Here is a 12,633-nt window from a genome sequence, read left to right on the forward strand (position 1 = left end):
GGTCAAACTCCAAGGTCAAAATATCTAACATCATTGTGTACAATATCCTGCCATAAAGAATCTATATTATACAAAATATGAAAACCCCACCTAAAATAGTTTCAAATATATGTTTTCTTAAATGCAAGTCAAACTCCGAGTTCAAGGTCACGATGCCAAAGATCACAATGATACGAAATGAAAGGTTTTACCATAACAAATATATATACAAGATATGAAAGATCTACATGTACCTTAATTTCAGGACATATTGTATTGGTAAGAATTTTATTATAAGTAGGTCAAACTTCCAGGTCAAGGTTACAAGATCAGACACCATTGCATCACATGAGAGGTCTTTCCGTAAAAAAAAAATGTTTATACAAAATATGAAAGACCTAGTTTTAATAGTTCAAGAGATATATTTTTTAAAAATTCAATTATATCAGCATTTAACACTTTGATTCCCTATTGTGGTCCCAGCCTACCCCCGGGACCCTGATTTGCACAACCTTCCATTTACTCTATGTCAGGAAGCTTTCATGTAAACTGTCTGGGTCAATAACTTTTGAGAAGAATTTTAAAGATTTTCCCTATATATTCGAATGTAAAATTTTGATCCCCTACTGTGGCCCCACCCTACCCCTAGGGGCATGATTTGACAAAACTTGAATCTGTACTATGTCAGGAAGCTTCCTTGTAAATTTCCACTTTTCTGGCCCAGTGGTTCTGGAGAAGATTTTTAAATGACCATGGGCACGAATTGTGCTCCTTTGTTAGCTGACCTGTTTCTATATTCATATGAAGCAGAATTTATTCAAAAACTTCTACGTAAGAAAAAAAAATCTCTCGCTGTGGCCTTCAATTCGACATTTAGATATATCGATGACGTTTTATCTATTAACAATAACTTTCATTCATATTCGATTTGATATATCCCTGCGAGCTCGAAACAAAGGACACCACAGAGTCGTCGACCTCTGCTTCATATTTAGATATTTTATTGAAAGTAGACATTAACGGCAAACTGACAACTCAACTGTATGACAAACGGGATGATTTCAGCTTCTCCATCGTGAACTTCCCATATTTATATAGCAATATTCCATTATCACCTGCATATCGTGTTTATATAACTGATATGCAAGAGCTTGTTCTGCATATAGCCAGTTGTTAAATCGAGGTAAGCTACTGACAAACAAATTGATAGTACAGGGGTTTCAACAGTCTCGATTGAAGTAAGAATTTCGTAAATTCTATGGTCATTATAACGATCTAGTTCGTCAATACAACCTAGTATTGGGTCAAATGCTGTCTGACGTGTTTCATACCGATTGTTAAGTCGTTCTTGGCACGTTGATTTTGACTACGGATAGCTCCGTTTACCTGATCATGATATAGGGCTCACGGCGGGTGTGACCGGTCAACAGGGGATGCTTACTCCTAGGCACCTGATCCCACCTCTGGTGTGTCCAGGGGTCCGTGTTTGCCCAACTATCTATTTTGAATTGCTTATAGGAGCTATGATCACTGTTCGTTATCTCCACCTTGCATTTTCGTGATTATCTCCCCCTTTTGAACACACTTGAATCCTCTATACCCATGGATGATGTGTGTCAAGTTTGATTGAAATTGGCCCAATGGTTCTGGAGAAGATGAAAATGTGAAAAGTTTACAGACGGACGACGGAAAACAGGTGATCAGAATGGCTCACTTGAGCTTTCTGCTCAGGTGAGCTAATAAAGCACCGATATTGCAATGAACTCTAAAATAAACAGAACTGCCCTTTGTGAAATATTTAATATAAAGCACAGAAAATTTCACTATACATAGGTATCCACTTCCGCCCCTACCTGGGGTTGAACTTACGATCTGCGGAACCAAATCCCCTAGCAGCACATGACCTGAGCACGCAATGCCTTTCTTGGAATGTCATGCCTTGATACCAGAATGTTAATAGAACATATCAAAACCAAACGCTATTTACTCATTGAGGGTCATTGCTGACGTTTTGGCAATGAAACATGTACCCATGGCAAAACTAAAGGACCCCTTTTACCTTCTAACGGACCCAGTGGAATCAAACAAAGTATTATAGTAATTCAGACTCCACGGGAAACTAACAAAAAATGTTTGATAAAATATATTTAAGAAAACATAGTTCTGTTTATATATGATATTATAAAAACACGTCTCTCTGTTGATGAGAGATGGAATTGCAAAGGGGATGATCTCAAAATCTAATTTCATCCTGACCTGTACCATTGTACGTTCCCTTCCATGGTGGTGTTTCTATTGCAGTTTATACGAGATGTCTGTATGAAATATCTCATAGCTCAGTGGTAGAGTGTTCGCTTCGTAACAAGGAGGCTGTGAGTTCGAGTTCCACTCGTGTCATGGGCGCATCAAACCCAAGACGTAACCATAGGTAGTGATTGCTCCTTCGCCATGCTCTCGGCATTTAGAAGTGAGAATCACGGGTCTTTCGGATATGACCTTAAAAACGGAGGTCCCGTGTCGCGGCAGGCGTTAGCACGTTAAAGAACCTCACTGCTACAGACCTGAACGCTTAGCATAGGTCAAAATTTATGATACTTCACTTACAGCTGGTGACGTCTCAATTTGAGTGAAAATTTTTCGACGGGACGTAAAAACAATCAGTTAATCAACCCATTCGATAATGTTTCACTAATGTAGTGACGTCACCAGCTTTAGGTGAAGTGCCACAAATATTAACCTATGCATGGTGCCTAACGCCTAGTGACGTCACCAGCTTTAGGTGAAGTGCCACAAATATTAAACTATGCATGGTGCCTAACGCCTGTCATGACACGGTATCTCCTTTTTAAAAGTCGCATCTGAAGGACCCGTGATATTCACTTTGACATGTAATGGCCAACACTTAACAAAGAAACAGTCCTACAGCCACTAATTGTTGTAAACGTTTTCTGGGACGGAATACACGCCTCCCGGATGCGAAGCCAGCATCCTACAAGTGACCATTGGCTACAACGAATACTACTAAAAGTATATTATAATATATTCAATTACAAAGTCAATGTTTGTCTTATAGCAAAGTATAAGTTTTTATTATAGAAAATCAAAATGAATTACTAGAGTACATCACAGTACATATATCAAAGATTTTAAATACTGTAATAAAATAAAGTTTTTACTGTGTAAATTAAAGTATCAAAGTTCCGACTATAGTCATTAAAGCATCAAATTTACTTCAGTCAATTAAAGTATCAAAGTTTATACGATAGTAATATAGAGATACAATGTCCTTCTGATGAAAAAGAATGATGATTTATAAAAACCAGATATAATTTTGATCATGACCAGCACCCATTACAGAAAGAAAAAAAACCCTACATTTCAGTTCCCTGGTTTCCTACACTTGAAAGATAACTCCTCATAAACTTTAAAACACGTGAACTACTTAATGTGTAATAGCAACGATTCAATAATGAGAAAGAAGTATGAAAAAACACCACTCATAAAGAAAGGAAATACAGAAGAATGTCTTCAGCTGTTGTAACCCGAACCAACTGAACACTTTCCTCTGCCCCATAAAACCAATCACAGGAAGCTAATATTTATAAACATTTTTCTTCATTTTTTGGCATGTTTTCGGACGTTGGTCATAGACGACCTATAATCATTGCATCCACAAGTGATCCAGGCTCAATCGTCTGCAGGCTCTCGGATTTTGGCGGCAAAATGAGCAGAGCGTTGGCAGTCTTCATGCTTAACAGACGACTGCTCATCTGGTTACCCGTGCTGGTAGTGTGTGGGATGGGATCATCTTCTTCCCACCTGAGAACCGCTCGGTGATACTCGGGACGAGGATCCAATCGTACCTTCTCATCAACCTATGCAAATATCACATAAACAAAGTCACCCACAGAAGGTATAGATAATGCATAGCGTAATTTGGACAACACGCAAAACAATGAAATTCATGCAACGGAAGTAGTAGATACTTCAGCCAAAGAGACGCACGCTAGGGGGCGCCTACACGTGCGTGAAACTGAAGTAACCACGCGAGACTTGCTATCTGAGGGAGATTGTTTCGGTATGTGATAAGATAGCCATCACTATTTCTGATGTGATCCTATCAGCTGTCAGGGGACGACACCGTTCAACACATCTCTAAGGTATTCCAATCTTTGATAATGTAGAAAAACGTTCCAACACGACTAAGGAATCTCAGCGTGGACTGAAATAACCGCATTAATTTTATATGATGCCAAATTAAAAAAAAGCCAAACATATCTGTAGACTCCATATATCAAAAGAATGGATCTATCAGAAACCAAAGCAAAAGGGGCAATGTAAATATTTAGAGATCAGATAACGGTGTGATTCGGTGTAAAGTAATTAGCATGTATTCAACAACAGACCTCGGGAAATCTGACCGCCAGTCACTTAACAAGTGCATGCGATGAAACAGGCCTTGAAATCTTATTTTTCATGATTATAATTCAAGATTAATACTTAAAAATTCCGATTTGTTATATTCTTTCATGAGTAGGAACGAATGAAGAAATGGCCCTACATAAGATAGAGCTCCGTATAAGAAACACTTCCGCTTTCTACCGTAACTGATTCGTTGTTAATGTTTAACGTCTACTCCAGAAGATTTCGACTTATTTCGATATCACGAACTTTCGTTGAAGAACCTGTTCTATGGACTCGGCAATGAATCGTCTTTATCATGCTGACCCATACCGCGATATACGACATACACTTTTACAATCCCAAATGATATACCCAACGACTTCCGGACTCAGACCGGGGTCGCTTAATTCCAATGTAAGGTCACACAACGACTTCCGGACTCAGACCGGGGTCGCTTAATTCCAATGTAAGGTCTCACACGACGTTTCTGCCATTTATTATCTTCTCGATATGAAGAGTTTTTGTATGATTTCCGAAATAAGTTTATAATATACATTTATTGCATGATAGTGAGAGAGATATAAAATATTTATTCACTCAAGAAAAATCATATTGCCCAAGGGGAATATAATTTTTCTTGGGTGAATAAATCTACATATTTCCCTCACTATCATGCAATAGATTGTTTATTATACCGAAACAAAGCTGCAATTGAAATTGCGAGGTAAAAAAAATCCTGTATCAGCCGATTTATAATTATGTAGCTAATCTAGACCAAACAGTAGCACCGTGCCGTTAACGCATTAGAATATACAAGCAACGAAATAAAGTGATTTGATAACCATTTAATGCCGACTACTTACACGGTCGGTGATGAAACTTATGAAATTTGTATATGAAAATTCCTTCTGCGCCTTACAAAGTATGAGAATCCAATACAGGACTTTTGAGACATGGATCCACTCTGACTTTTACCGGGCGTTGAACGTAATTTGTAGGACATGTCACTTCCGGATTACAATAATAACTAAGTAAACAAGCATGGAATACTTCTATTGCTATTAAATTCCTGCATTTAAATGCTATCCTTGAAAGAAAGGAATCACTACAATCATTTTATAGGAAAATGCATTTGATTGAATTATGTGAGTTGGCGAGGGAAATAAATCTAGGTTATATATCTTGAGGATATCCAATGATACGCGTCTAAACGCGCCTTTTCCCTTCCATCTAATTTACACCCAGGTACCAAGCACCAATAAGTGACTTGGATTGTCATCATGGACTGCGTATAACTCTTTACGGACCGTCTGCTAGCGAAACACCATTTGTATCGATGTCTACTTTGCCCTACAATTGGTTATTATCACGTGACCTTGGTATATAAACGTCAAATGTTATCGGTCATTCCGGCACATCCTGAAAGTTCCGTATTACGGAAAATGTGACGTCACAATAATCACGGTTAATGTAGAGTTTATGGAAAGTAGACGAGATCTGATAGGGATGTCATAGAGCTACACAACGTCCCGATATACATCGAGCGAAAGGGTATATGATTGATGCAATCGTAACTACTTGCCTATTTCCGTAACCGCAAATGAACGGAAAAGGACGAGCGCGTGATCCGATTGTGATTGTTGTAGGCTCAATCACGTGACTTGCTCAACCAATAGTATTTCAATAATCGTAGTGTCATTCACTTGAGGTAAAATGATTTATTTTTGGTATTACTACTATACTTAGAATAGCTTGGAGGTTAGATCATTCAACAAGAGAAATGCAAGGGTACCAATTTCGATTTCAGAAAATTCAACAATTTTCCCCCCTTACTTTGCTTTAGTAATGTCCATATATTCGTGTACAAATAACCTTCTGTATTACATAAAAGTTGATTTTACATTATTATTTGCCACAACCAGCAACTATCAAACTATTGTAACTCTAAAATAGACCTGGTAATATACCCCAAGGTTTTTTTGTTGTTTGTTTTTGGTAGAAACAAGATAGAATGCAAGTGGTCTATACATTAAATGAGCATATTTCGCAGCCAGTCTCGAAATACCAAAGGCGCATCCCCGTGGGGATCCGGGTTAGAAAAGGTCCTCAGTACCCCCTTGCTTGTCCTAAGAGGCGACTAAATGGGGCGGTTCTTCGGATGAGACCGAAAAAACTGAGGCCCCGCGTCACATCAGGTGTGGCACGATGAAGATCCCTCCCTGCTCAAAGACCGTAAGCGCCGAGCATACATGTAATCATAAATTTTACAGCTCTTCACCGGCAATGGTGACGTCTCCTCATGAATGAAAAATTCTCGAATGGGACGTTAAACAATATTCAAACAACTAACGGAGCTAACGCAGTGGTTTATCGATAATGGAATATCAGGAAATAAACAGTGGAAACAAAAAGTGAGTAAAAAGAATCCACACACAAAACCCAAGAGCTAAAATGTTGTTTGCCGTCATGTTAGCATGATTTTGAATTTACCGAGTACGTGAGTATGCAAAATCCAAAACAAAAATGCATATCAATTCACCTTATAAACCTCGCTTTATGAATAGGTGAAGTCACAGGTTCGAATCTCGGCTACCTCTAGCCCCGTGACTCAAACCATACTATCGTTCCACTTCGCTTTGTCGAGCGTGTAAATTTCATTCAATGATTGGTCGTATGGTTGCAGTAAGAGTGACCTTGGATGACCTCGCTTTGTCATACATTCATTGTGATTGGTCACTGAGAACAAAAGTAAAACCTATTTCATTGAAATCTATGAGAGCCTCTCCCCAAAATTTTCACAATCGCTCAAGCGAGGGAATACGCTGCAAATGGAACTATAACAGTGACTGTTCATTTTCCTAATACTTGACCGTTGAAGTGAAAGTTGTGTACTTGTGTACTTTGGATCGAGTCCATAGCATTCCTCTACATTTAGCTCTACAACGATAGCTAAATCTTCTGTAGTATGAATAAGTAATATTCTCGCATGGAAGTTTAACAATGTACTCTATGAGCAGCGGCTTCATTGAATTTTTAAACTTTAGCTATCGTAGTTTTGCTGAAAAGAACAGTTTGATTAATATTTTAATTCTAGGAGTGATGCCATTTATCCTTTCTTCGTAAATAAATTTTGAATTCCGTTGATCATGATTTGATATCGTAGTTTTATTTGCCCATGAAAACAAGTAAAAATAGTGTTTAACCAATAGTGTCAGAGCCGCAGTACGGACCGACAAAATAAAAGAAAAATATTTATACCCCCCCCCCAAACTTATATCACAGTAAATTTGTATTTAAAAAAAAAAAAAAGAACAAAAACTTCAGCATTTAACGATTCTTGAAATATTTTCACGATTTATATAAAGATCTTTTTATGCTGGAGCAGATTGAACCTTAGCCTCTGATCTTCTAAATCAAGACAAACCCGATAACGATTTCACGCTTATGAAGCTAATTATAAAGTTATCTTTTCTCTTTGGAATCCTGAGTACAAAAAGGTTATTGGGCAATTTGAACAACTTGCAAAGCGTATTCTGTTTGTTTTTTGTTTTGTTTTGTTTTTTCGTGATCATAAATCACATGACTTTCTCACATGACTTCGAATAGATGCGAGGAGTTCCGCTTCAACAGTCTGTCTTTTTCACTTACTGTTAGAAGCATTTTCAATGACACACGTACTTGAGAATTTTCCAGATACATTACGAAAGATTTGATTCACAAATAGACGTACATTTTGGGTATAGGAGGATAATTTGACAAGTTTTGATACGTGTTCGTTAGACCAAGGAGTCGCATGCATGGAACTAAAATATTAAGAACTGTGATTCGCGACTTCATATTTTGTATCTGCCATTATGAGCCTCTGCTTTGTTATGAAGAGTTTATTGCCGTCAGCTACACTATTTACTGAACGGTAAATCTTCCCTTATAATAAAAAAATCCTCTTATTTGATGCAAGCGCGTCGTAAATCTGCAGACTAACAAATAAACATTCTACAAATTGTTTTCCTTGATATAATTATCTTTATTTGGACCTAGGATGTGAACGGTTAAACATTTCTAACACCCGGGGGTGATCCCTCGACCCCCTCTCCATCGCAAGTGGACCAGTTTCTTTCTGACTCTGCTACGCAGCAACGCCTACTGTCTACTGTCGTTATAGAATTCCTTGATGACTTTCATGATGCCGCAGTTGAAAACATAAACCTTTCCTTTCTAGTATTCACGGCAAACTGTCATTACTACTCATATATAAAAGTGTATTTTTTGTGTTTTTATTAATTTTCTAGACTATTTAAGTGTCAGGTGACAAAAGAAGCTATTCATGGTGTAGTTATAAGATGAGTATAAAGAATAATCTGCAATATTTCATAATACGGTAGATATTGCAAAGCACGATTCTGGAGATGAGAGAATGCCAATTTGATTATTTATGCTAAACTCTGAAATTTTACTGGCATAATGTATTCCAAGGTAAATATAATCTCAATCTTTAACGAATATAAACTATTTCAAAACCTTTTACGAAAATTTGAAAAAAGTATGCACCTTTGCCACGCCCTAATCAATAGCAAAGAATCCCAAGTGTCAACATAATGTTACTCACCTTGGCTTTGATGATTGTTCGGGTTGGAAATGGGTTTCCCGCCATCTTGTTTAGAGCAGGTATGACGTAGAGGTTACAGGTAACAATGGCGGAAACCGGATTTCCGGGCAATCCAAAGAAAAGTTTCTTCCCCAGTTCATGGTCGATTGTCGCAAAAGCAGTCGGTTTACTAAGAGAAATAATTTAAGGAAGTTAGCTCCTGAGTTTTTGTTTACTGGTTCAATACTGATCCCATTGGTGCAAACATATCACACATCTATTGCTGAACCCTATCCAGTTGAAAATTTTTGTTTCAATTCAAATTTAGAAAGGGTTTGGCAGGGACTATATTTTGTGGTGGAAGGATTCATTAATCAAAAAGTTCTAAATCTGCATGATATTACAGTTTCTGTTTCTTCCATTGTATCGTCTATTTTTATACTCCTATTCGTGTATTTCAGTTTTATAATTTATGATACAGGTAGCTGAGACTTGGAAGTAGTTCAAATGTTGTAACTTTTTAACTTGGTTGATATATTTTTCTAAACAGAACACAGATAGTTAAAATAGTTTTAATCAATTTACTCGAAATTTTGTATAAAAATTCAGTATTTTCGCCAATAATTCAAAACTTTGATCTCCAACCCCCACTTTTTAAAGTTCCATTTTAAAGTGTTAGACCAGACCTTGAAAATTATGTAAAATTTTAGAAATTGACATTACTCCTAATATGGCCTTTTAAACTCTCAATTTTGATATCATGAAGTATTTCGTATATCAAGTGCAAAAAGGTCATAATTTTTTTTTCCTCACTACCAGTATTCATTTTTTTTTTTTTTTATCTCTAGTGTTAGAAGACATGATTATGTATCTATTTTATACAATGATTGATTTGTGTTGCTTATGTTATGTTGACACCAACAGAAAAATCAAGTTTAATTGAATAATTTTTTAGGTACAAAAAGGTCATGTTTAGAACACCGTAGCTCAATAACAAGTGTTGCAACCCCAGTTTCTCTTTTTAATTTCTTAATTCTCCTTCAATGTAGAAATCAAACATACACTTCCAAAAAAAGTGACATTACTCCAAATCTCAGGCCCGAACCTCTTAAATATAAATAATTCGGTATATTTTTAAAAGGAAAAGTACGTACAAAAAAGTTTTCTTTGTGTGCGTGTGTGTTTTTTTTTTTTTTTAAGGTTTCTTTTTATTATTCTTAATATATATATATATATATATATATATATATATATATATATATATATATATTATATTATATTATACATAAAACGTATATTGAATTATCTGTATCGTTATCTAACTCTGAAAACTTGCATTCATAAATTCGCGATCACAGTTCAAACGTTCTACAGTAGAATCGAGGCGTTTCAAAAGAACGACCATGATATATATGTAGTCTAATTTGTTTTGAAAAGTAATAATGCCACTGATAAAAAAAAAAACCATACCACAAAATGCATTTGAAAGTGTGTTAACTTGATAAATAAACCAAGAGTCAATGCCCTGGATATCTTAGTTTGTATGAGCTAACGCTGTGAGAAAATATGAAAAACACAAAGTGCAGCAACGGGGCTTTCCCTGGAGCAGTTGTTGCGCACGGAGAGGAAACACAGGAGTCCTCTATCTTAATAATGAGGGTATCTGCTTCGGCATAAGTTATTCAACAATTGAACCTTGATCATGAGAACTTTGCAATCGTAAGGAATGTCAGTCTGTCAACAATGAAGCACGGTTAACTTCCTATCTGATCATCTGCGAGTCGTGAATAAACTTATAGTATAATAACAAAATATTATCATCAAACCGCCATTGATGCTGGGAATGTGTACACGATTGCATCCGAGTTTCTTTACAAAATATGATGTGTTTACATGTAGGTACAAAACTACCAGTCACTCAGTACAGAGGGAACATTTGAAATATAAATTAACAAAATGTATAGCCGCTGTCTGTTTTGAGAAAACGCCGCTAATGATGCGAAACGTTGCCGCTGAACGGGGCTGTAGGTCTATGGCGGGCAGCACATTACTATACCTATTTGACTCGTAACACGAGTGATTAAAGCATTGTCACATCAGAACCTTCAGCACTAGTGTTGCCAAATCCATTGAGTGTGCTTTTTTAGTAACATATCTTCCAAATTATTGAATTATATTTTCAATGGATAGGAAAACAGTGTGTGTGTTACCATCTCATAAAATCTTCTCACGGTTTGATCAATCGTTCTAAAAATCACAGGTACAGATTCCTACTGGGCTATCTGTACAACTCCAGAACACTGGCGGAACAGACACACCAGCAGTAATTAATAATAATAAACATGCATAACAAACGACCTCTCCGCGACCTCTGCAATGTATGTGGGTTATTTTTTTTAAAATCGTATAGAAGTTTTGCATCAATATGCATCTTAACATTGTAACTTTTCGTATCTCTAAATAAAAGTGGGGCAATAAAAACCGTTAACGCAATTATTCTGTACAGACAAGTTAAATTGGAGGAAAACAGCGTTCTGAAATTATTCTAAAGAACACTAAAAAGTTTAAATGCGCACCTGCTTATAATCAAATTTTGACTAGCACCTGTAGAGGACATGTGCCTGTGTTGTTTTCATTCTATCATACATCGATATCCCTGCTGAGAGAGAGAGAGAGAGAGAGAGAGAGAGAGAGAGAGAGAGGGAGATATTATTTCCGAACAGTGATGCACCATTTACATTATTTATAATGTATCGACCAACAAAACGTTATGACGGTCATACACAGCATGTATAGGGGAATGCCTCTAAAAACGAGGTCAACAACGTCAAATTTGACCAAACGTTATACCAAACAGGTCAAGGCTATTCCTTAACGAAAGCATAACCCGCGATGGCGATAAGTAACCCGTCTGAAATTTTTCAAAATTATTAAGGTATTTAAATAAAACAAAATCATCACGGCGACTTTGAGTATGTTTACTAGTCGGAGGATTTAGCAACAATATCTAATCAAACATTGGTTGATACAATGTAACAGGTGCGTGGATGATGTATGCATGTTGAAATCAGGCCTTAAATAATTATATACATGTGTGTGTATATATATATATATATATATATATATATATATATATATAATGCTTTAGCATGACAAATGAATTTTTTAAAGGCTATATTGGGGATTGCATTAACATTTCTTTTATCGCGTCACAAGTTGTATGTCTGCAATTTTAAATTGGATTTTGCAACTAATAGCAACAAAAGAATTAAATTGATATCAGCATAAAACTTTCAGAGCACATCAAACCCTACTAGTAATTTCTTAACATTTTTATTATATTCACATTGATTGCATTGATTTTTTCTTCTTTAAAAGTTACAAAAAAGGAGTGATGGACAATTAAAAAAAAAACGCCTTGCACAAATTTTGCGGTTAATTTTGAAATACGGAATAAATTCTTTAAATTTCTTAGAAGCGATATGGAATCGAACGTAAATACTTTTCCCTGGAGGGCGGGACAAAGAATTAAAGCAATTCAAATATTTGCACCAGAATTTTGTTTTCCCGCTATCTGTTGTGTTTCAATCCCCTCCCCTCCCCGCATCCAGTGAACATTAGAGGTCCTCGCTAAATTCTTTCTTCTAAGAATACAGTGCAATCAG

At 36.4% G+C, this 12,633-nt stretch overlaps 1 protein-coding gene across 1 annotated transcript in view; it reads right to left on the minus strand.

Annotated features, from left to right (window-relative positions):
- Positions 1-3,034: 3,034 nt before the first annotated feature.
- LOC125650731 (gephyrin-like) overlaps positions 3,035-12,633 on the minus strand; it is a 71,446-nt gene continuing 61,847 nt past the window's right edge. Inside the window, exons 16-17 of the mRNA XM_056166375.1 lie at positions 8,990-9,158; positions 3,035-3,854 (exon numbers count right to left, since the gene is read on the minus strand). Coding sequence (XP_056022350.1) covers positions 3,624-3,854; positions 8,990-9,158 — 400 coding nt within the window. The 3' untranslated portion in view covers positions 3,035-3,623. The remainder of the gene's footprint in view (positions 3,855-8,989; positions 9,159-12,633) is intronic.

This window comes from Ostrea edulis, chromosome 5 (genome assembly GCF_947568905.1).
Source record: "Ostrea edulis chromosome 5, xbOstEdul1.1, whole genome shotgun sequence".
In the NCBI taxonomy this organism is placed as follows: Eukaryota; Metazoa; Mollusca; class Bivalvia; order Ostreida; family Ostreidae; genus Ostrea; species Ostrea edulis.